The sequence below is a fragment of the Lathamus discolor genome, chromosome 22 (assembly GCF_037157495.1).
Source record: "Lathamus discolor isolate bLatDis1 chromosome 22, bLatDis1.hap1, whole genome shotgun sequence".
Classification (NCBI taxonomy): Eukaryota; Metazoa; Chordata; class Aves; order Psittaciformes; family Psittacidae; genus Lathamus; species Lathamus discolor.
In genome coordinates, this window is record NC_088905.1 from 521,436 (window position 1) to 540,951 (window position 19,516).

The 19,516-nt window shown below is 50.5% G+C and overlaps 2 protein-coding genes across 2 annotated transcripts; one reads left to right on the forward strand and one right to left on the reverse strand.

The window, feature by feature from the left end:
* Nucleotides 1–562: 562 nt before the first annotated feature.
* On the forward strand, nucleotides 563–7,802 carry MOB1A (MOB kinase activator 1A). The gene is made up of 6 exons (XM_065659097.1): nucleotides 563–675; nucleotides 2,926–3,092; nucleotides 4,435–4,528; nucleotides 5,800–5,933; nucleotides 6,472–6,635; nucleotides 7,243–7,802. Exons 1-6 carry the CDS (start codon nucleotides 662–664, stop codon nucleotides 7,318–7,320), a joined length of 651 nt encoding a protein of 216 aa, XP_065515169.1. The 5' UTR covers nucleotides 563–661; the 3' UTR covers nucleotides 7,321–7,802.
* A 122-nt stretch (nucleotides 7,803–7,924) lies between these two features.
* BOLA3 (bolA family member 3) lies at nucleotides 7,925–10,386 on the reverse strand. Its single transcript, XM_065659098.1, has 4 exons — nucleotides 10,295–10,386; nucleotides 9,937–10,060; nucleotides 9,736–9,824; nucleotides 7,925–8,019 (listed from the first exon to the last, which is right to left on the reverse strand). Exons 1-4 carry the CDS (start codon nucleotides 10,328–10,330, stop codon nucleotides 7,954–7,956), a joined length of 315 nt encoding a protein of 104 aa, XP_065515170.1. The 5' UTR covers nucleotides 10,331–10,386; the 3' UTR covers nucleotides 7,925–7,953.
* Between the last annotated feature and the right edge of the window lie 9,130 nt (nucleotides 10,387–19,516).

Below are 19,516 nucleotides of genomic sequence, written 5' to 3' on the forward strand. Positions count from 1 at the left end.
TCCAGTCCCATGAGAAGGGGGCCCTGGGACGCAAGGCCCATAGGAAAGCATCTTGGGGGGTGCCTAGACTGATGCAGAGGAGATTCAGAACGATCTCAGGCTCATGGGGGTCCTCCAGACTCATGAGAAAGAGGTTCTGGGAGTCCCCAAGCCCATGGGGTGGCTCCCCAGACCCATGCAGGGGGGCTTTTGGGGTCCCATGCTGATGGGGAGATCCCCAGGCCAATGTGAAGGGAGTTCTGGGGGACCCCAGTCCCTGGAAGGGTCTCCATGCTGATAGGGGTGTCCCCAGAACCATGGGAATGTACCCAGGCCAATGAGAAGGGGGCTTTTGGGGTCTCCTGGCCCATGAGGGGTCCCCAGACCCACGAGAAGGGAGCTCTGCAGGCCTCCAGACATATGTGGGGTGCTGCTCCATGGGGAGTCCCAGCCCCATGGCTGATGCTCGAAGCCAGCGCAGACCCACGTGTACCCCAGCCCAGGGGCTGTTGCCATGGTGATGGCGCCGTGCGTGCCCCCCCCCCCCGCACGAAGCCCGGCGCCATCGCTGAGCTCTCGCGAGAGTTGGCGGCGGGGCGGGTGTGGAGCTGGGTCCGAGTGGCTGAGGAGCCGCCGGCGCTTCCTTTACCTCGGCCCGGCCCCGGCCGCGGCTCCCCTCGCCATGAGCTTCCTCTTGTGAGTGCCCGGGTCCCGGGGAGGGGCTTGGGGTCTTTGAGGGGGAGAAGGGGCTTTGGGGAGGTGCTGTGTGAGAGGATTTGGTGGGGAAGGCCTCTGCAGGGGGCCGCTGTGAGGGGCTGGGGGGGGGGTGTGAGGAGAGAGCGTCCTGGCTTGGTCTGTGAGTGATACTGGAGGGGGAAGCGCTTGGGGAGGTCCTGGGGGTTAGGTCTGTGAGGGGATGGAGGGGGTTTTGGGGAGGCCCTGGGGGGTTCATGGGCAAGGGGTGTTGGGGGTCCTGAGGGAAATCCTGGGCCTCAAGGAAGGGTTTTGGGGGTTGAGGACCCCAGCGGTGCCCAGGAGGTGAGGAAGGGCTCTTCATCAGAGACCGCAGGGATGGGACAAGGGGTGATGGCTTTAAACGGAAACAGGGGAAGTTCAGGTTGGGTATAAGGCAGTTCTTCCCTGTGAGGGTGCTGAGGCGCTGGCACAGGGTGCCCAGAGAAGCTGTGGCTGCCCCATCCCTGGCAGTGCTCAAGGCCAGGTTGGACACAGGGGCTTGGAGCAAGCTGCTCCAGTGGAAGGGGTCCCTGCGAGCCCTAACGAGCCTGTGGTTTTATGATTTTTAAGGCTTTTTTATGAGGCACAGGAGGGCTCTTAAGGGAGGCTTTAGGAGGAAGCCTTGGGTGGCTTTGGGCAGAGGTCCTGGGGGCTCATGAGGGGCTTGAGGAAGGCTTTGGCCCTTTGGGGAAGAGGTTTTGGAGAGTCCCTGGGATGTCCGAGGCAGGGCTGGAACACACTTTGGGAGGAGTTGTAGTCCTGGGAAGAAGGAGCCCTGGGGGTGCAGTTGTTCATGGGGAGGAAGATGGGGTAAGAGAAGGTGCCAGGCAGGGGAAGGGCTCCAGGCTGGGATGTGGAGGGATGCTGGCAGTGGGAGCATGGTAACCCCAGAGGGCTGGCATCCCGAGGAGTGCTAGTGTTAGGTGAGTGCCAGGGAGGGTGGGGAGGCCTTTGGGGGGGTGTATAAGGGGATAGGGAGCTTTTGGTTCTTAGTCTTAAGAGGGAAGGTTCTGGGGAGGGGTTGTCTTATGAGGGTCAATCCTTCCCAAGTGGGGAGAATTTGAGATTGATTGGTCTTCTAAGGGAATTTGGGGAGGTGCTGAGGGGGTTAGGGTGCCTGCAGGGATGCTCCGCTCTGGGGCTTTAGGTGGGCCTTACCCTGCATCTGTGGACAAAGGGTGCTCAATGGTGTTTGTGCGAGGGGCTGCCCTGCTGTGAGGTGGTTGCAGGGGGGATGCTGGCAGCCCTGCAGGCATGTGATGTCCAAAATGCATCTTTAACCATTTGTAGAGGGTGGCCTGTTGCAGATCCGTGGTGTGAATGTGAAGGCTTGTAAAATGTGAGAGGGCATCTTGAGGCCTGCTAGGATGTGGGTGAGAACTGGAGGTCTTTTGTGGTTTAAGAAGCAGCTGGGGACCCTCCTGCTAGGGTTTAGGGTTGGTGACGTGCTGTGGCCTGTGTTTTGGCAGTAGCCAGTGGTTTGGTTTAGGAGTGACCTGGATCTGAAGGTCTTGTTTCCGCAGTGAGCGTTGTAAACAGTTTGTAAACCAAGGGCAGAACATCACACCAGGAAGCCCATGAGGTGTGTGCCAGCACTACGTGCAATGGGGGTGGAATGCCTGTTTCCCCTGAGCCATCCTGTTTGTACTGGGAAGCAGAGAGCTGGTAGAGGCTGAAAGTTAATGTGTTGTGGTTGAGAGGTATCAAAATTCACTCCATTTTGTGTGGGGAGAGGCAGTGGTGCAGCCGGTTGGAGGGACCGGGTGGGTTCAGTGAGGTGTTGTGCTGAACACCAGCAGCCACTGAGCACAGGGAAGGATGATTGTGGTGGTGATTTGCATTTTGGGGCTGGAGTCTATTAAATCACTATTTTTAGCAAGCTGTTTCCTACAGCACATCTCATATTTGCCACTGTCAAACTGACCTGGTCGGGGGGTTCGTCCATTCCTTGCCAGTTTTATGTGGGCTTTTATTTCCATGATCCACTGTTGCTTGATGAGTCTTTGGGCCTTTGCACACAATATTTGTCACCTTTAAAAGGGCAGGTGAAAGAGGGAAGCAGGAGGGTGGCTTGTGTGTGGGCACATAGGGTTGAGGGGAAGTGGGAAAGGGCTGGTTGGAAGTGCTGGGTAGCAGAGGGCGATACAGGAAATGTTTCTGGGAAGGGAATGCTGTTAAAGCACTGACTGGAAATGTTTTCTCTCTTGTCAGTGGGAGTCGGTCTTCAAAAACATTTAAGCCCAAGAAGAACATCCCCGAAGGCTCCCATCAGTACGAGCTCCTGAAACATGCGGAAGCCACCCTGGGGAGTGGTAACCTCAGACAAGCAGTTATGCTGCCGGAGGGCGAGGACCTTAATGAGTGGATTGCAGTTAACAGTAAGTGCTATAAAAGAGGGATGCACTCAAGCGTGGAGGTGGATGGGAACCCAAAAATCTCTGGGGTTTAGCCTCAGAAGCAGCTTGAAATTCCCTGAATGACGTTCTTCCCTCCAGGCATGCCCTATTTAGGCGACTGAGTTGGGATAAAAGGAAAGTAAAGGTGCAAAAAGTGAGGTGCAAACCTGCCCTGTTGTGGTTTTGGGGTGGGGTTTTCTGAGTTCAGACTTGCCAAGGGGATGAGGTGTGTGAATGGTTATTTTTGTACTGGGCAGCAACCCTCCAGTGTCAGTCTTTGGAATTAGGAATTAGTGTTGTCAACTGTCAAAGCAGTGGCAGGAGATAATCCAGGGAAAAAGTGGAACAGTGCTCTCCACTGAACTCTGGGTTTGTAGAGTTTCTTCTTTGTTTTCTAACTAAGAAAATTTAGGCTCTTCAGCCTGGAGAAGAGAAGCTGTGTGGAGACCTCAGAGCAGCTTCCAGTGTCTGAAGGGGGCTACAAGGATGCTGGAGAGGTACTCTTTGTCAGGGACTGGAGCGATAGGACAGGGGGTGATGGGTTCAAACTGAAACAGGGGAAGTTCAGGTTAGATACAAGAAAGAAGTTCTTTCCTGTGAGGGTCCTGAGGTGCTGGCACGGGGTGCCCAGAGATGTTGTGGCTGCCCCATCCCTGGCAGTGCTCAAGGCCAGGTTGGATGGGGCTTGGAGCAACCTGCTCTAGTGGAAGGTGTCCCTGCCAGTGGCAGGGTGTTGGAAATAGATGAGTTTAATGTCCTTTTCAACCCAAACCATCCTGTGATTCTATGATTCTAGTTTCATTTTAGTTTTACTGCATGCATAGTTTAAAAAGCCAGAAGCTACACATTTATTTTGCTTTTAGCAGTTGCTATTCCTGGCCTCCTTTCTTTGGAGGCTGGAGGAGGAAAGGGTAGTTTTGAACAATGGAAGACAGTAAGTCAGGCCACAAGTATTCAGCCTAAGAAAGATCTCTCCCATATTATCAAAATCAGTCAGGTTTTTGAGGTACTGTAAAGGTGTCTGGAACCTAAAGCAGTCTGAGGTATGTCAAGCTCAGTGGAGCTTTGTGCCACACAAATCAGTTGATGGTGGCAGCCAGAGGGTGAATAATTGACAGAGCAATTCCAATTCCTATATGGTCTAAAAGTTGTGGAAGTCATCTGTGATGTGACATTATACAGAAAGAGAATGTTTGCTTTTGCTGGGAGTTCTGTGGGCCCATGACAGTGATCCTCAGAAGCTGTGTTGGCTGCAGGAGGGTGATCCAGCACTGCATCAGCTTTGTGTCACACCTGGAGTAAACTTGATGTGTTTCCTTTCCAGCGGTGGATTTCTTCAACCAAATCAACATGCTATATGGGACCATCACAGAGTTCTGCACAGAGGCAAGCTGCCCAGTCATGTCTGCAGGACCAAGGTGAGATGCTTCCTGTGGTCTGTGGCTCCAGTTTCTATGCAGATGGGTGCAGGGGTCACTCAAGCATGTGCAGAAAGAAGCTAAAAAGAGGATGGCACGTGTCCAGATCAGGTCAAGGTACGGCACTGTGCTCTCTTGGGGTCGTTTACCCACACATGAAGCCACACTGTCTGATGGGGAGGCTGTGTGTAGCCATCAGTCAGTATCTGTCCAGGGGAAGTATGCATGAGGATCTTTTTTATTCCTTGTTGATTGGATCCCTGTGTTTAGAAGCTGAAAAGGTTGTTGAAATAATTTGTCTTAAAGAAAATGTAAGACCTGGCTTGACTAGAAGTGTCTGGTCTCGCTGTCAAAGACTCAAGTAACCTGTCAGTGCTCACAGAGCTGGTGCTCTGAGAGACCAGAGTGTGGTTTTTCTAAGCACAAGTGATTCTAAAGCCAGGAAGTGCTTATAGAGACAGGTACATGTGGTAGGGACCAGCCAAGTGTCTTCTGGGTCTTCCCTATGCTGCAACAAGGCTTGTATTATCTGCCTTGTTGAATCAGTCTGTCACATCCTGCCCTGCTTTTCTACCCACAAGTATCTAGATGCAAGTTCCTGTTTCTATACTGGGGGATGTTTCCTGTAACAGTTTCCTGTTTAAATGGCTCTGGTTTTACTTCTTGCTGGTCAAGAGGCAACAGACTTAAGTACACCGGGGGGGAGGACTCCCTGCTTTTGAGGGATTTTGCAGAAGATCTCCGAGAAAGCAGGTTGTGCTAAGTGAACATCAGCCCTGGTTTGGAGGAGCCATGGGATCAATGACCACATATGTTGATTTGAGCTGCTGGCTTCCAAAAGCCTTTGGCTAATGTGCAGCCCTGGGGAGGGTCTCTTACAGAGCTCATCCACCTCATGAGAAGGGGAGAAGGAACACCAAATTCCCAGAGGCTGTCTGAAAGCCATCAGTAAATTAATTTGAATGGTGGGCAACAGCCCTCATGCTTCCTTTTTGGCCAGTTTTTGTTTTAATTTAAGGAAATGTTGATGGAGGAGGTTGCCACGAACTAGCAGTTCATTTTTGAGGGCTAAACCCCCAAGGGTGGCCACAACGGAGGCATTAACTCCACTCTGTTGTGTTGTGCTTGAGAAACTCAAAGTGCTGCTCTTGTTGCTTTAGAGGAGCATTAGTGTTGCTCCTTGCTGGGATAAGGAGGAAGCTGCAGGGCCTAAAAATGCAGTTTTATTTCTCCTTGAGCAGAGAACTGAGTTTCCTTCCCTCTCCCCACAGGTACGAGTACCACTGGGCAGATGGCACCAACATCAAGAAGCCTATCAAGTGCTCGGCCCCGAAGTACATCGATTACTTGATGACATGGGTGCAGGACCAGCTGGATGATGAAACCCTCTTCCCCTCCAAGATAGGTAAGTGTGGCCTCAGTGCTGCAATGTCTGGCTTTGGTTCTCTTGACCAAACTGAAGGACTCACCTGTGCTCTTTGGAGACATTGAGGGGCTGGAGTTGGGTCCAGAGAAGGACAATAGAGCTGGTGCAGGGCCTGGAGCACAAGTGTGATGAGGAACAGCTGAGGGACCTGGGGGGTTTAGGCTGGAGAAGAGAAAGCTCTGGGGGACCTGATTGCTCCCTACAACTGCCTGACAGGAGGATGGAGCCAGGAGGGGCTGGACTCTGCTCCCAAGGAACAAGGGATGGGACGAAAGGAAATGGCCTCAGGCTGCACCAGTGGAGGTTTAGATGGAGCTGAGGAACAATTCCTTCCCCAAAGGGTGCTCAGGCATTGGAACAAGCTGCCCAGGGCAGGGCTGGAGTCACCATCCCTGCAAGTGTTCACACACCGTGGAGACAAGGCCCTCAGTGCCATGGTGGCCTTGGCAGTGCTGGGGAACGGTTGGACTTGATGATGTTAAAGCTCTTTTCCAACCTGGTTGATCCTATGATTCAGGGGTCCCTTTTCCCAAGAACTTCATGTCAGTGGCCAAGACGATCCTGAAGCGGCTGTTCCGTGTGTATGCCCACATCTACCACCAGCACTTCGACTCTGTCATGCGGCTGCAGGAGGAGGCCCACCTCAACACCTCCTTCAAGCACTTTATCTTCTTTGTGCAGGTGAGTTGTGAAACAGTGAAATCACTGGGGTTTGTCATTCCCCATTTGCTTTTAAGGGGAGTTGGATTTCAACACCTCTTTGCTCTTCAAAGATCTGTGGTGTACCCCGTATGAGCCACTCAGCTCCCACCCTCTGTGCCATGTGAACCATGCAGCTGTAGCAGCGTAGGTCTGTGGGTTTTATTTCTGGGGCATTTTTGCAGGAAGCATGGTCAGGTTGGCTGTAAATGCTTGAATTTCCTTCTTGGCTTTTAGCTGTCAGCCTGCAGCAAAAGCAGCCAGGCTCAGACGGGAACTTCGTGGGTTTGTAGCTCCAAGAATCAACTTAGAAATGATGGTGGCACCCTTTTTCCTTGCCGGTATTTCAACAACCTGTCCCATATGACTGCACGTGTGGCTTGTGCTGAGCAGCTTGGTGACAGCAGAAAATATTCTGTTGTCCTGAAATGCCTGAATTTCTCTGCAGAGAAATGAGAGGCCGGTTTGATGTTCTCCTGGGCACTGGCACACACTGACACAGCAGCTTCCCAGCACACATACTGGGATGTGTTTTCCAGAAGCGCTTTGAGTGGTGCCTTTAGTTTTTGTGTTGCTTTTTCCCTGCCAGGAATTCAACTTGATTGACAGGCGGGAGCTGGCTCCTCTGCAGGAACTGATTGAGAAGCTGGGCTCCAAGGACAGATAAGACTTTTACAGAGAGGACCTTTTTTGGCTGCTCCTTTCTGCTTTATACTCCAGCCACTTCCGCGCTTCTGCTGTGCAGCCCCAGCTTCTGCAGCCCACATGGGTCTCCAGGCTGTGTGTGCACAAGCCCAGCAAAGACTGTGCTCTGGTTGAAGATGGGACCTGGACTTGGAGCAGGTTTGGTTCCCCATGGGCATGGGGTGGAGCTCCAAGTGCTGCTCAGCTGCTTTCTCCTCCCAGAGGTAAAGTTTTCCTCTGTGCCTAAGCCCGGAGTGGCTCAGCTTATTTTTGGAAGTGCTTATTTTTGCAGAAGAGGTGTACTTTGGCCCAGAGCCTTCACCTCCCCTTTGGCAGCAGTGTTGAGGGGAAGGAAGAAAAGTGCCTGGTCCTGGGCTGAAGGTGTTCACACAGTGGGGGGCTGAGGGAGGGACCCCACCATGTGGCAAGGCAATAATAAAGTTTCTCCTTCCTGCTTCAGAGGAAGAGGGGGGTGCCTTCTCTTCCTTCTTTTCCTTGAACCCCCCAGCCCCTGTGCACAGGTGCCTTGACTAAAAACACAGCCCATGGGGATAGTTGGAAGGAGGCAGCACAAACAGCACAGGAAATGTCTGGAAGGAGGCGGCACCTTTATTGCTCAGGGTTTAGGGGTGGAGGTGAAGATTCGCAGTCCATGCATGCTCTTGATCTCCTCACTTAGTGCCTGCAATGACACAAGCACCACGCTGAGGGGGAGCAGCAGCTCTGAGTGAAGTGCTTGTGCACAGTGCAAGGGGAGAGTATTACGCTATTGTCAGAGTGCTGTGTGTGCACACACTGCCCAAGTACTCTGGTGTGCAGTGCTTGTACTCACATATACCAGGTACACAACCGCTGCTCTTACTACACTAAACAGCAGCTAAGTGCTCCACAGTCTGTTTTAGGCACTGTGCATTTGCACAGCCCTTTACTTAACACCAACACTTGTGTACACACACTTCAGAGCATCACAACATGCTGTAAGCAGTGGGCCCGGGTGTAAGGGTTACACACAGTGCAGCACCCTCACTTAAGGGGGTTACACACACTATTATTTAAGGACTGTGGTGGTTACTGATGTCTAAAGAAAGGAAGAGCTGCAAAGTCCTGCACGCAGTATGTGTTGTGCACTCACAATGAGTAGTAACCTCGCAACACCAATAGGGACATGCTGTGCACACGTAAGTGCCCCACCACCTATTTCTGAGGGGGAAAAAAGGGAGGACTCCTATTTGCATCACTGTGACACACAGCACTTGTGCACATATGTGTGCCCAGGTGTATGTACACACACTGGAGTAGCTGTGAGTGAAGGGCTACACTGGTTGTTACTGAGGGGAGGTAAATAAAGTGGCTCCTCATAGGGCCTGCTCTCTACCTGTGACACCTTGAGTTGGGTATGTAAGTGTGCTCCAGTTCACAGCCACACGTGCTCGGCACATAGCTACACTATCGACTGAGAGGGAAAGCTACACTGGCTTCACTGGGAAGGAAGAGGGAAAAAGGGCTACGCTTACTGGGGGGGAAAAGAAGGGTGATGCTGTTAAGACACTGTCAGGCACAGCATGTCACGGGCAGCACTATGTATGTGTGTGCACAGCACTTTAGTGCAGCACTGACTCTGTGCACACATACACACAATGCCCTGCTACAGGCAGAGCATCTTCTGCAAGTGCTGCCCGCACAATGGCAGAGACACACTGGTTTTTACTGGGAGAGTACGCAGCAGTTGTGCTGTATGCATGTCGAAGGAGGTGATCCTGCCCCTCTGCTCTCGTGAGACCTCACCTGGAGCACTGTGTGCAGTTCTGGTGTCCTCAACATAAAAGGGACATGGAACTGCTGGAACAAGTCCAGAGGAGGCCACGAGGATGCTCAGGGGCTGGAGCAGCTCCCGTATGGAGCCAGGCTGAGAGCATTGGGGCTGCTCAGCCTGGAGAAGAGGAGGCTGCGTGGAGACCTCAGAGCAGCCTTCCAGTATCTGAAGGGGGCCTATAGGGATGCTGGGGAGGGACTCTTCATCAGGGACTGTAGTGACAGGACAAGGGGTAACGGGTTAAAACTTAAACAGGGGAGGTTTAGACTGGATATAAGGAGAAAGTTCTTTACTGTAGGGATGGCGAGGTACTGGAGTTGGCTGCCCAGGGAAGTTGTGAATGCTCCATCCGTTGTGGTGTTCAAGGCCTTGGGTGCCATGGTTTAGTGAGAGGTGTCCCTGCCCATGGCAGGGGGGGTTGGAACTTGGTCTTAAGGTCCTTTCCAACCCTAACTATTCTATGATTCTATGTGATCAGTGGTGCTCGAGTACAGGCAGCACATCAGCACTAAGTGCCCTACGCACACCTGAGTGCCCAGCTGCAGTGCAGTGCACACAACCCCCCCTGCCCCAAGTGCCCCTCACCTCGTTCACCATCTGATGCTGCTGCACCGTCCGCTTCTCCCTGAACTCCTCCGACTCGATGTGAATCTCATACATAGCCCCGCAGCCTCCTGCAACCACAGAGCCGGCAGCAAATGAGCGTCCCCCGTGTCCCTGCGCCTGTCTGGGGGTCCCCCCAAGCACGCAGCCGGTTCGGAGCGGATCGAAGCGCTCTGGCTGTACCTGAGATGTCCACGACGCGGATGGCGGCGGCGCGGGGGAACTTCTCCCGCAGGACGCGGCTCACTCGCGCCTCGCCGTCCGTCTGCGAGGTGAAGCTGCGCCAGGAGCTGCCTCGCAGCAGGAGCTGGGGGGAAACATCCCTGAGGAACCCCTCCGGGAACGGGGAAAGCGGGGGAAGAGGATGGAGAGGAGGAAGGCGCCTTCACCGACGCCGTTACGGGGGGACACGGACCGCGAAGAGGCACAAACCGCGACCGGAGACACAAGGGAGGAGCCGAACCCGGAACACCAGGAGGGGGCTCGGACAGGACCGGGGACAGGACCCGCAGAGGGCAAACGGACACAGGGGAGCACTCACCGGGCCCCAGCCCCGCAGCCCCACGGCGACGGCCATAGCGGGCCGGACGCACGCTCACAGCCCGAGCTCACCGGGCGCCAGCCGACGGCGCTGCACCGCCGCGACCCCTATCGGCGCGGAGGACCCCGGTGGGGGACTTCGGGCTGTTGCGTCCGGTCTCCCTGGTGCTCGCTCTCGGACGCCCTGGAAGCATCCCAACATTCCGGGGTGTCCAGGGCACGGGGGAGGCCCGTTGGATGAACAGGGCACAGCAAGGTGTTCCACGGCCCGTGAGTAAGGGGCTGGGGTCTCAGGGCGGTGATTTTCATTCTCATGAACCACCGCTTCCCCATTGCCTCAGTGCTGACCGTGTCAGTCCCTGCCCAGCCGCGGGCAATAAAGCATCTTGAGAAGCAGAGTGAGGAATCGAGGCAGGAATGAACACCCAAACCCGCTCCAGATGGATTCCAAGCAGGAAACTAACCCCCACCATCACCCGACCAGACCTAACCTGAACCCTTCAGAGCCACAGGAGCTGCAAATCCATCTGGAGTCGAGTGGGTTTTGGGCCCCTTGCCCTGCATGCCCAGACTGGATCCATTCTTTCCCAGCAGAAAAGCCAGCTTTGGGAGGAGGTGTTTGGCTTCCCAGGTGATTCTGTAAATGCCTGATCCAAGTGTGAGATTGATGCTCCTGTCCCTGTACAGAATCCATAGGGACCTCCTGGCTTCTTACAGCCACCCATGCTACTGGCTGCAAATGGTGCCAGCCTGGTGCTGCCCTTGATGCGCTTGGGACGGGTCTGAGATCTGGGAAAGCTGAAGAAGTTTCTCCCTTGTTCCCACAGGTGTTACTTTGAACGAGCCTTCCTGGTTTCAGCTGATGTGGGTTGATGGGAAGGGCAGTAGCAAATCAAGCACTAAGCATTCAGTTCATAGCCTGTGCCCATCATTTGCCTATTCTAATGAGAAACAAAAGCAGTGAACTCCCCACACAGATGTGATGCCACAGATGCCAAAGACCACGGCGTGTGGGGTGACTCTTGGTCTTTAGGGTGCCCAGCAGGTCCCTGTCACCCCAATAGCCTCATCTGGCCACACATCCCTCCCCGCTGGCCCCAGCTCTGTATTTAAGCTCAGGTCAGGAGCTGCTTTTCCCTTCTCTGGGAGCTGTATTATAAATACTTTATTTTTCTATTAGTTTTTCTATTTTATTGCTGTATTTATTTTCTGTCTTTATTGCATAGTGCTGTTGGGCTGCCTGTGATTCCTGTGGGGTTGTGTGTATGGGGGGAAATCCCTGGTTTCCTGCTGTCCTTAGGTTGAGGTTTGTTTGCCTTCTGGTTTCATTGTCATCTGCTTGCATTGCCTCAGCTGGTACCAGTCTGTGACTTGACGGGGTTTTTGCTTCTATTGCCTGATAAAAGAAGACTGGAGCATGTTCTTTTTGAAGCGTGCTTGTTAGCTTTTGCCCTGTTGAGTACACCTAGAAATGCTTGGTCTGCTCGCAGCACAATGGTAGAGCTTCTTGTTATCCTGATCTCTGGCAAGTTATCTGTTATCTTTTTAAGCTTAGTTCAGATGAAAAGGGCTCTTCTGGTGACCTGTTCCTATGGAGGGGGACCATAGGTGACCTCCTGAGAGTAGGGACACTCTTTCCAGTTCAAGTCAGAGCCCTTGTGCTTTTGTTCTTGCTCTGGATGTGGAGATGTAAGTAAGGTCTGGAGCACTCACTGTCATTCCTGAGATTCTTTTCCTCTATCTTTAATCTACATGAGGAGGGAGAAAGCTTGCAGTGATAATGCTGGGATGACTATTAGCACCTCTGCTATGGGGTCTGGATTCTGAGGAGGCAGGAACAGGAAAAGCAAAACTGTCATCCCAAGTACAAAGGCCACGTATTTTACCCTGGGCCACACAGCCTGGAATTGCGTGGAATTCTAGGTGGCAAAGCATTAATGGATATCCGTGTTTGTGGCACTGTTTTGGAGCTCACCATGTGTAGGTGATGCCCAGCACAAGGTGGTCTGTCCTTTACAGACAGTACCAGGCTATTGTGCAGCCTCTGCACTTTGTCTTGGAGACTCCATTTCGCTCACTTCATTGATTTATTTCTCAGCTTTCTTGTAAGAGGTTCCTGCTCTCCCGTTTCCCCTCAGGCTTTGCTATTATGTGGAATGATTTCCCCCTTAACTGCTGCTGGGATTAACCCCTGCTTGGAGTTTGGAAAGCCCATCTCAGTCGCATCTAGAACAAATCAAATCCTGTTACTCCAGCTTGCTGCATTTCATTACCTCCCTCAGACACCTACAGCAGCTTAAGAGGAATGGGGGCAAAATCATCTTTTTCACTCTTATAACAAGAAGAAAACCTGCCAAATGTGGATTTTAGAGTCCAGCCTGTGAGTAAGTTTCACACTGTGTGAGCTGGGACATCCTTATCTGCAGCCTAGCTCTCAGAGCATCAGGAAGTCACCTGAACCTGCAATCAGGAGGAAAGGAAACAATCCAACTCAAATCATACAGAGAACTTTGTTCTCTGTTGTAGGCCAGTGTTACCTACTGTCACCGCTTGAAGCCACAGTCCTGTTATTCCATGAGCTAAAGAGATGAAGAGGAGATGCCTGTTTCCTGAAGAACATCAATGTAAGAGTCAAAAGATAAGAAAGGAAATAACAGAGAAAAGCAATGGAATGCAGGAGTTTAAACCCAACTGTTCCCCAGCCAGCCAGAATGGGAATCTCCGTGTCATCTGTAACATTCCTCCATTCCCCAATGTTTCTTTTGGAAGTCTGTGCCTGAGGACTCATGCCAAGCTTGACTATCCACGGTGCCGGGCATGTCCATGGTCTGCCACTGCTAGTTTTTGACACGTTCTTGTTTGAGCTTGAGCTAAAAGATGAAAGAAACAGAAAGGGAAATGTTCTGAGACGAGCACAGATTCCTCTATTTCGCTTTTGCCATGGTATAATGCATTAGCAGCTAGAATTAGCCCTACCACACCATCAGCTGCTACTGAAATGTCTGCGACTAATTCAACACAAGAGTTTTATGGGCATGAGCCTGTTAACCTAAGGCTTTACACTGACTGTTCCTCTGCAATGATGAGCACAAGGCTAGTCACAAAGGTTTCTGCTCTCTGAAATGGGTTTTGACCGTAGCCATCAGTGTTAGAATGCTTTCTCATGCCTCCTTTTGCCAGCAAGAGGCAGGAATCCATGCGAGCTGCTCAGTTGATAAAGAACTCTCTGAACTGATCTCTGGAATTTGGGAAGGAATGTGGATTTGCCCTTAAATCCCGCCTCTTGTTACAGTTCTCTTTAGCCGCTGGAGGTCAAGTCAGATACACAGAATATATTGAGCTGAGTATTCTCTGTGGACACAGGTGATGGAAAGCTAGAGCTCAGATTGCTTTAACAGCCACATGTCCCCTCTTTAGGGCTGATTCCCAGTCCATGTCATCATGCAGCTGGATGGAAAGACTAAGTATTACACAGGACTGAATTGCACTGTCCATGGGCTAGAATTTTACATGCTGTCTGCATCTATATTCATCATTTAACCTATGTAAGGACTAAACCTCTCAATGGTAGGCAGGAATTAGAGCCTCAGACCAGGTGAGAGGGCTATAATAGATAATTCCATTTAGAAAGACGCAGGTCAAAATCTGGGCTGTTTGCAAACCTGATCCTCTTTGGACAGCACTTGACTTTTCATTCCTGCCATAGCTTGGCATTTGAATGTCCATCAATGTCAAAACACCGTGAGTGCTGCAGAACAGCTCTTGACACCCACTAGAATACAAAATGAATTCACTAACGAGTCTGCCACAACATTCCCTGGAATTCATAGGATGGGGTTTTTAGGTGCAATCCGTTAAATACACATGGGCTGGGCATAGTCCTTCTTGGTTTACTCGCCATTGCAGATACTGATGCTTAATCTCTTCCTCAGGGTCATGGATATGTTTCTTTCTGTGTTTGTAATGTGGTTCTATACTCTTCTAATAAGCACAATGATTTCATAGAAAGCAAGCTCTATTTAGCAACTTTCCAGCCTGTATGTGCTTTATTTCCCACCAACCAGTTGTAATGTATGTGCAGTTTCACCCCTGAAGTGGTTCCTGTTCTTAAGTAGTTAATGTTCATTCCCAGATGGGAACCAGTTCCAGTCCAGAACACGTGCAACTGCTTTTAGTGAAGTCCTTGGAAATACTACACAATCCCCAATTTCAGTGCAAGTTAGAGACAAGGACCCTTGCTGACTGTTAACAGAGCTGAGGAGCGTACACACAGACTCACACCCTGAGGCAGGGCAGAACAGCTTTGTGCTATTCATATTGTCACTCTTTCTGCGCTGTCCTGATGCAGAAGAGCTTTGTGCTATTCATATTGTCACTCTTTCTGTGCTGTCCTGATGCTCCTGCTGTTTGAGCCCCTTGGGAGCAACCTAAGGCTTGCACAGAGGCTACAGCTAATCAGTTGAGAAGCAGCAATAATGCAAGCTCTTGAGAGCCTATCTGTTCAGGAGGGGGACTGAGGGAATGACACATTTCCTGGGTCTATATGACATGGCAGTGAAAACATCTTTAGTTGTTCAGATTCCTTTGACCACTTCCTTTCTCCCCAGCATCAACTGGGGGATTTAAAGGCTGATGTAATAGTGTGCTCTTCACTTACAGGTTACCTGCTGAATGTATTTAAAAGCCAGGAAGCCAATGTGTCATTTTTATGTCTTCTCCAGCCTGTTTTTCATCTTGGATGATATCTTTGCAATATGGCTTGGCTGGACAGAGCCTTGGGTGCCCTGGTTTAGTGTGGGGTGTCCCTGCCCATGGCAGGGGGGTTGGAACTGGGTGATCTTAAGGTCCTTTCCCACCCTAACCGTTCTATGATTCTATGATATTTTGGTGCCTTCCAGTGCTTCAAGTCCATGTCTGTAGACACCTGGCTACAGACACATTGAATTCCACTGGGTATCAATTGCATTTGAAACACCTATATAACTTTCATTTCAATCAGCAATACCTTCTGCACACCTCTGGGATGAGTTAGTAACTGATGCTGGTCATAACAGTGAGCTGATTGTGCTGCAGAAGTGGCAAATAAACCCCTGCATGCACCTAACTGCAGGTAAATACATTGCTTTTTCCTCTCACTCATACTACACTCCTACTTACATTATGTATAGGCCTTGTTTGTGTTTTGAACCTTTTAAAAGAGTGGGAATTGCTTCATTTCTACATTTTACAGCCTGTGATAATAAAGTTTCTGGGACAACCACATATTGCTGCCTGTTTGCCACATCATCTCCTAACCAAGCTTGGCCAGGGACTCATTCACAGTGAAAACAGAGGATCTGAAGGATCAGATATGAGTTTGATGGGCAAACATCTGGGCAGCCACGTGGATGAAACGGGAAATGAGTGCTGGTTATGGTGGGGTTTCTCCCAATTCTATTTCAAGAACAAACACTGACATTTGTGCCAACACGTTACAGAACTGTTGGTATTTTGCTCTTGAGCAGGTTGTGAGCGTCTGCCCAAATGCCACTGAATTTCACTGCAAGAAAACAAGGCAGCTTTAGCAATTAACCTTCTCCATGTTAATTGACTTCCAATTAACCTGCCAGACATGCCTGTAATGTCAGCGTCATGTCTAAAAATATACCCCGTTTCTTTAATCGATTGTGTAATCTCAGTCTCCATCATCTGCAGCTTTGTGCTCATTACAAGGAGAGCTGAATTGTCAGCCAGAATTATTAAATGTAAGAAGTTCTCAATAGTAATTAACATTTAACCAATTAATGTTAAATATGTGGACGGGGCTATGATTAAGAAGTTATTAACTATTAGCTTTGCAATCAAACCGAGGCTTTGTTTTTCAGATGGAGGAAGATGGAAGGCATTCCCATCAGGAAGTGGGTCACCCTACAGCTATGCACTTGGTTTGCTCCCCGTGCATGAGGACATTTCACAGCTCTTGTGGGTGCCACTGTGTCACAGAATCCTTGTGTTGGCAGGAGACAGCGCACACATGGGACCCCAAGGCTTACAGCCACCATCTGTGGCCATGGCTATAGGGATGCTGGGGAGGGACTCTTCGTCAGGGACTGTAGTGACAGGACAAGGGGTAACGGGTTCAAACTGAAACAGGGGAAGTTTAGATTGGATCTAAGGAGGAAATTCTTCCCTGTGAGGGTGCTGAGGCACTGGAATGGGTTGCCCAGGGAGGTTGTGAATGCTCCATCCCTGGCAGTGTTCAAGGCCAGGTTGGATGAAGCCTTGGGTAGGATGGTTTAGTGTGAGGTGTCCCTGCCCATGGCAGGGGGTTTGGAACTGGATGATCTTGAGGTCCTTTCCAACCCTAACTATTCTGATTCTATGATTCTATGTCATCCCCTCTGACTGTTGGGGGTGGCTGTTTGCTGCTGTCCTCCAGGAAATCAGCTTATCCAAGCAACAGAAAAGCCAGGTTTTGCTGATTTGCCTCTAGAGCTTATGCAGGCATCTTAATCTTTGGCAACAGAAGTCATTTTGTGTTGAGAGATCTTTGAAATGTGTCTCAGGACAAAGACTTCTGGGCTGTGAATTGCATTAGCTTGTTTGTAGTAGCTACTATAGAGTTGGTGTAGGATTAAATACCATGGTAGCTGACTGCCAGCTTATAAAGAGAAATCGACATATATAACGACAGAAGTATTGTAATTATCCAGGGGACCATCATTTAAAGTATGTAGATGACTAACTGTGGTGGTCTACTGTGCTAAATGGTAAATTGTCTAGATCCTCAGATGCCTAAGCACATGGGCTTCAGTGACCTGTGCCTGTTCACTTTATCTGACTTAAGTCTCTGTGTCACATAAGGTTAAACCTGACTAGTTTATAAAGGATATCACCTTTTCCCAAGCAGGTATGTAGAATACATGTCTCCAACACAAGAAGGACATGGAGCTGTTGGAGCAAATCCAGAGGAGACCACGAGGATGCTCAGGGGCTGGAGCAGCTCCCGTATGGAGCCAGGCTGAGAACACTGGGGCTGCTCAGCCTGGAGAAGAGAAGCTGCGTGGAGACCTCAGAGCAGCTTCCAGGGTCTGAAGGGGGCTGCAAGGATGCTGGAGAGGGGCTCTGCATCAGGGACTGTAGGGATAGGACAAGGGGTGATGGGTTCAGACTGAAACAGGGGCAGTTTAGATTGGATCTAAGGAGGAAATTCTTTCCTGTGAGGGTGCTGAGGCACTGGAATGGGTTGCCCAGGGAGGTTGTGAGTGCTCCATCCCTGGCAGTGTTCAAGGCCAGGTTGGACAGAGCCTTGGGTGGGATGGTTTAGTGTGAGGTGTCCCTGCCCATGGCAGGGAGTTGGAACTGAATGAGCTTTCAGGTCCTTTCCCATGCAAACCATTCTATGATTCTATGAGCACATATGTGAGCGGCTGTAGATACAGAGACCTGGAGGATGACATTGTGAAGAGACGTGGATGTCATACTTCCAATGGCAGTTTCAGTCTGGGAATCTCTGGAGGAGGCCTTCATCCTGCAGCTTACAGATAAGTGTCTGCTTGAATGCTTTAGTGATTTTTTATTGTGGTAAATATTTGCAGAGCTTATGGTGTGCCATTAAAGTTTATCACCTTGGATTTTTACCTTCAAAGTTTGGAAAGCAGGCTCAGGATGCAGCTGTGTTGTCTGAGTCTCAGATGGCAAAAAAGGTGCAAAGCAATCTCTTTGCCTTTTTTAACTGATGTTTATAGGCAGATCTGCCCCTGCGTGTGGATGTATCTATCTAAATGTGTGTGTGTGTGTATGTTTCTATAGGTAAAGTCCAGATGTAAGCAAGGCGGGTTCCATTACTGCTCCCTACATATGCCAGGCAAAGAGCTACCTACTGCACCCTGGGTGGAGGTAACACCATCCCTGCCTCCCAGGTCTGTTCCCACCAATTCCCTCACTTCCAAGAGGGAAGCAACATTTTCTTTCCAAAGGTGACCGGGGAACTGCATCTTTTGGGACGTGCTCCTGCAATTCCCATCGTTCTTCCAGGGAGTGGTAAAACAAAGCCGCATTCCAGCTGTTCCTGTGTTTCTGCAGGTTACAGCCATTATTCCATTATGCTCATTTGAACATTGACTTAATTTTTAATTAGGCTCCTGTGCCTAATTGCTTGGGAAATACACCTCTTAGTAAAGATGTTGCTCCTTGCTGCTTATAAAGAAGGTAAAGACCTCATCACAAAACCATGTTGCATTCTGTAAATGTCTATGTTATAGCTCATTAGGCTGATATCTTGAAGTCATTTTAAATAATGTGGGTTTCTATTTAAAGCTGAACAGAAGAATTTCCCTTAAAAGGGACAATTAAATCATGGGAAATAATAATTTATTACTCTTGCTCCGACAGGCCAGACATCAGTTTGATGTTGTTCAGCTAACACTGCACTGGCGTTAAAAGTTGCCTTTCCCTCCCAAAACAACAAATGAGGTTTGATTTCTCTTCATTAAATGCATCATTAATTCCTCCTCCTCGTTTCTGTTTGTTTTCCCTTCCATACTCTCCTGTTCCTGAAAATTTAACTCAGGCAGCATATCCATCACATACTTGTAATTAGCATTCGGCAATATGAAGTCTTCCAGGCATTATCACTCCTGCACGAGTGTTGGGAGATGGACAGGTCTATTTGCCTCAGAACTCTGCACTGATGAGACCCCCCTGCACTGTGTGCAGTGCTGGGGTCCCCAGCATGAGGACATGGAGCTGTTGGAGCGAGTGCAGAGGAGGCCACGAGGATGCTCAGGGGCTGGAGCAGCTCCCGTATGGAGCCAGGCTGAGAACACTGGGGCTGCTCAGCCTGGAGAAGAGAAGCTGCGTGGAGACCTCAGAGCAGCTTCCAGGGTCTGAAGGGGGCTGCAAGGATGCTGGAGGGGGGCTCTGCATCAGGGACTGTAGGGATGGGACAAGGGGTGATGGGTTCAGACTGAAACGGGGAGCTCAGGTTGGAGATAAGGCAGAAGTTCTTTACTGTGAGGGTGCTGAGGCGCTGGCACAGGGTGCCCAGAGAAGCTGTGGCTGCCCCATCCCTGGCAGTGCTCAAGGCCACTTGGACAGAGCAATAGGGTTTAGAGTGAGGCATCCGTGCCCATGGCAGGTGGATCGGGACTGGATGATCTTAAGGTCCTTTCCAACCCTGACTATTCTATGATTCTATGACTATGGTACAAGGTGAGGAATCCATCGTGCTGCCTCCATTTAC

Excerpts from the sequence above, each read along its gene's own strand:
- MOB1A (XM_065659097.1), top strand. Across the intron at positions 5,934-6,471 it reads CCTCTTCCCCTCCAAGATAG|GGGTCCCTTTTCCCAAGAAC; the intron begins GTAAGTGTGGCC and ends CCTATGATTCAG. Across the intron at positions 6,636-7,242 it reads ACTTTATCTTCTTTGTGCAG|GAATTCAACTTGATTGACAG; the intron begins GTGAGTTGTGAA and ends TTTCCCTGCCAG.
- BOLA3 (XM_065659098.1), bottom strand. The coding sequence starts at position 10,330 with ATGGCCGTCGCCGTGGGGCTGCGGGGCTGGGGCCCG. Across the intron at positions 10,061-10,294 it reads GGCTGCGGGGCTGGGGCCCG|CTCCTGCTGCGAGGCAGCTC; the intron begins GTGAGTGCTCCC and ends GTTTCCCCCCAG. Across the intron at positions 9,825-9,936 it reads CCGCGTCGTGGACATCTCAG|GAGGCTGCGGGGCTATGTAT; the intron begins GTACAGCCAGAG and ends CTGTGGTTGCAG.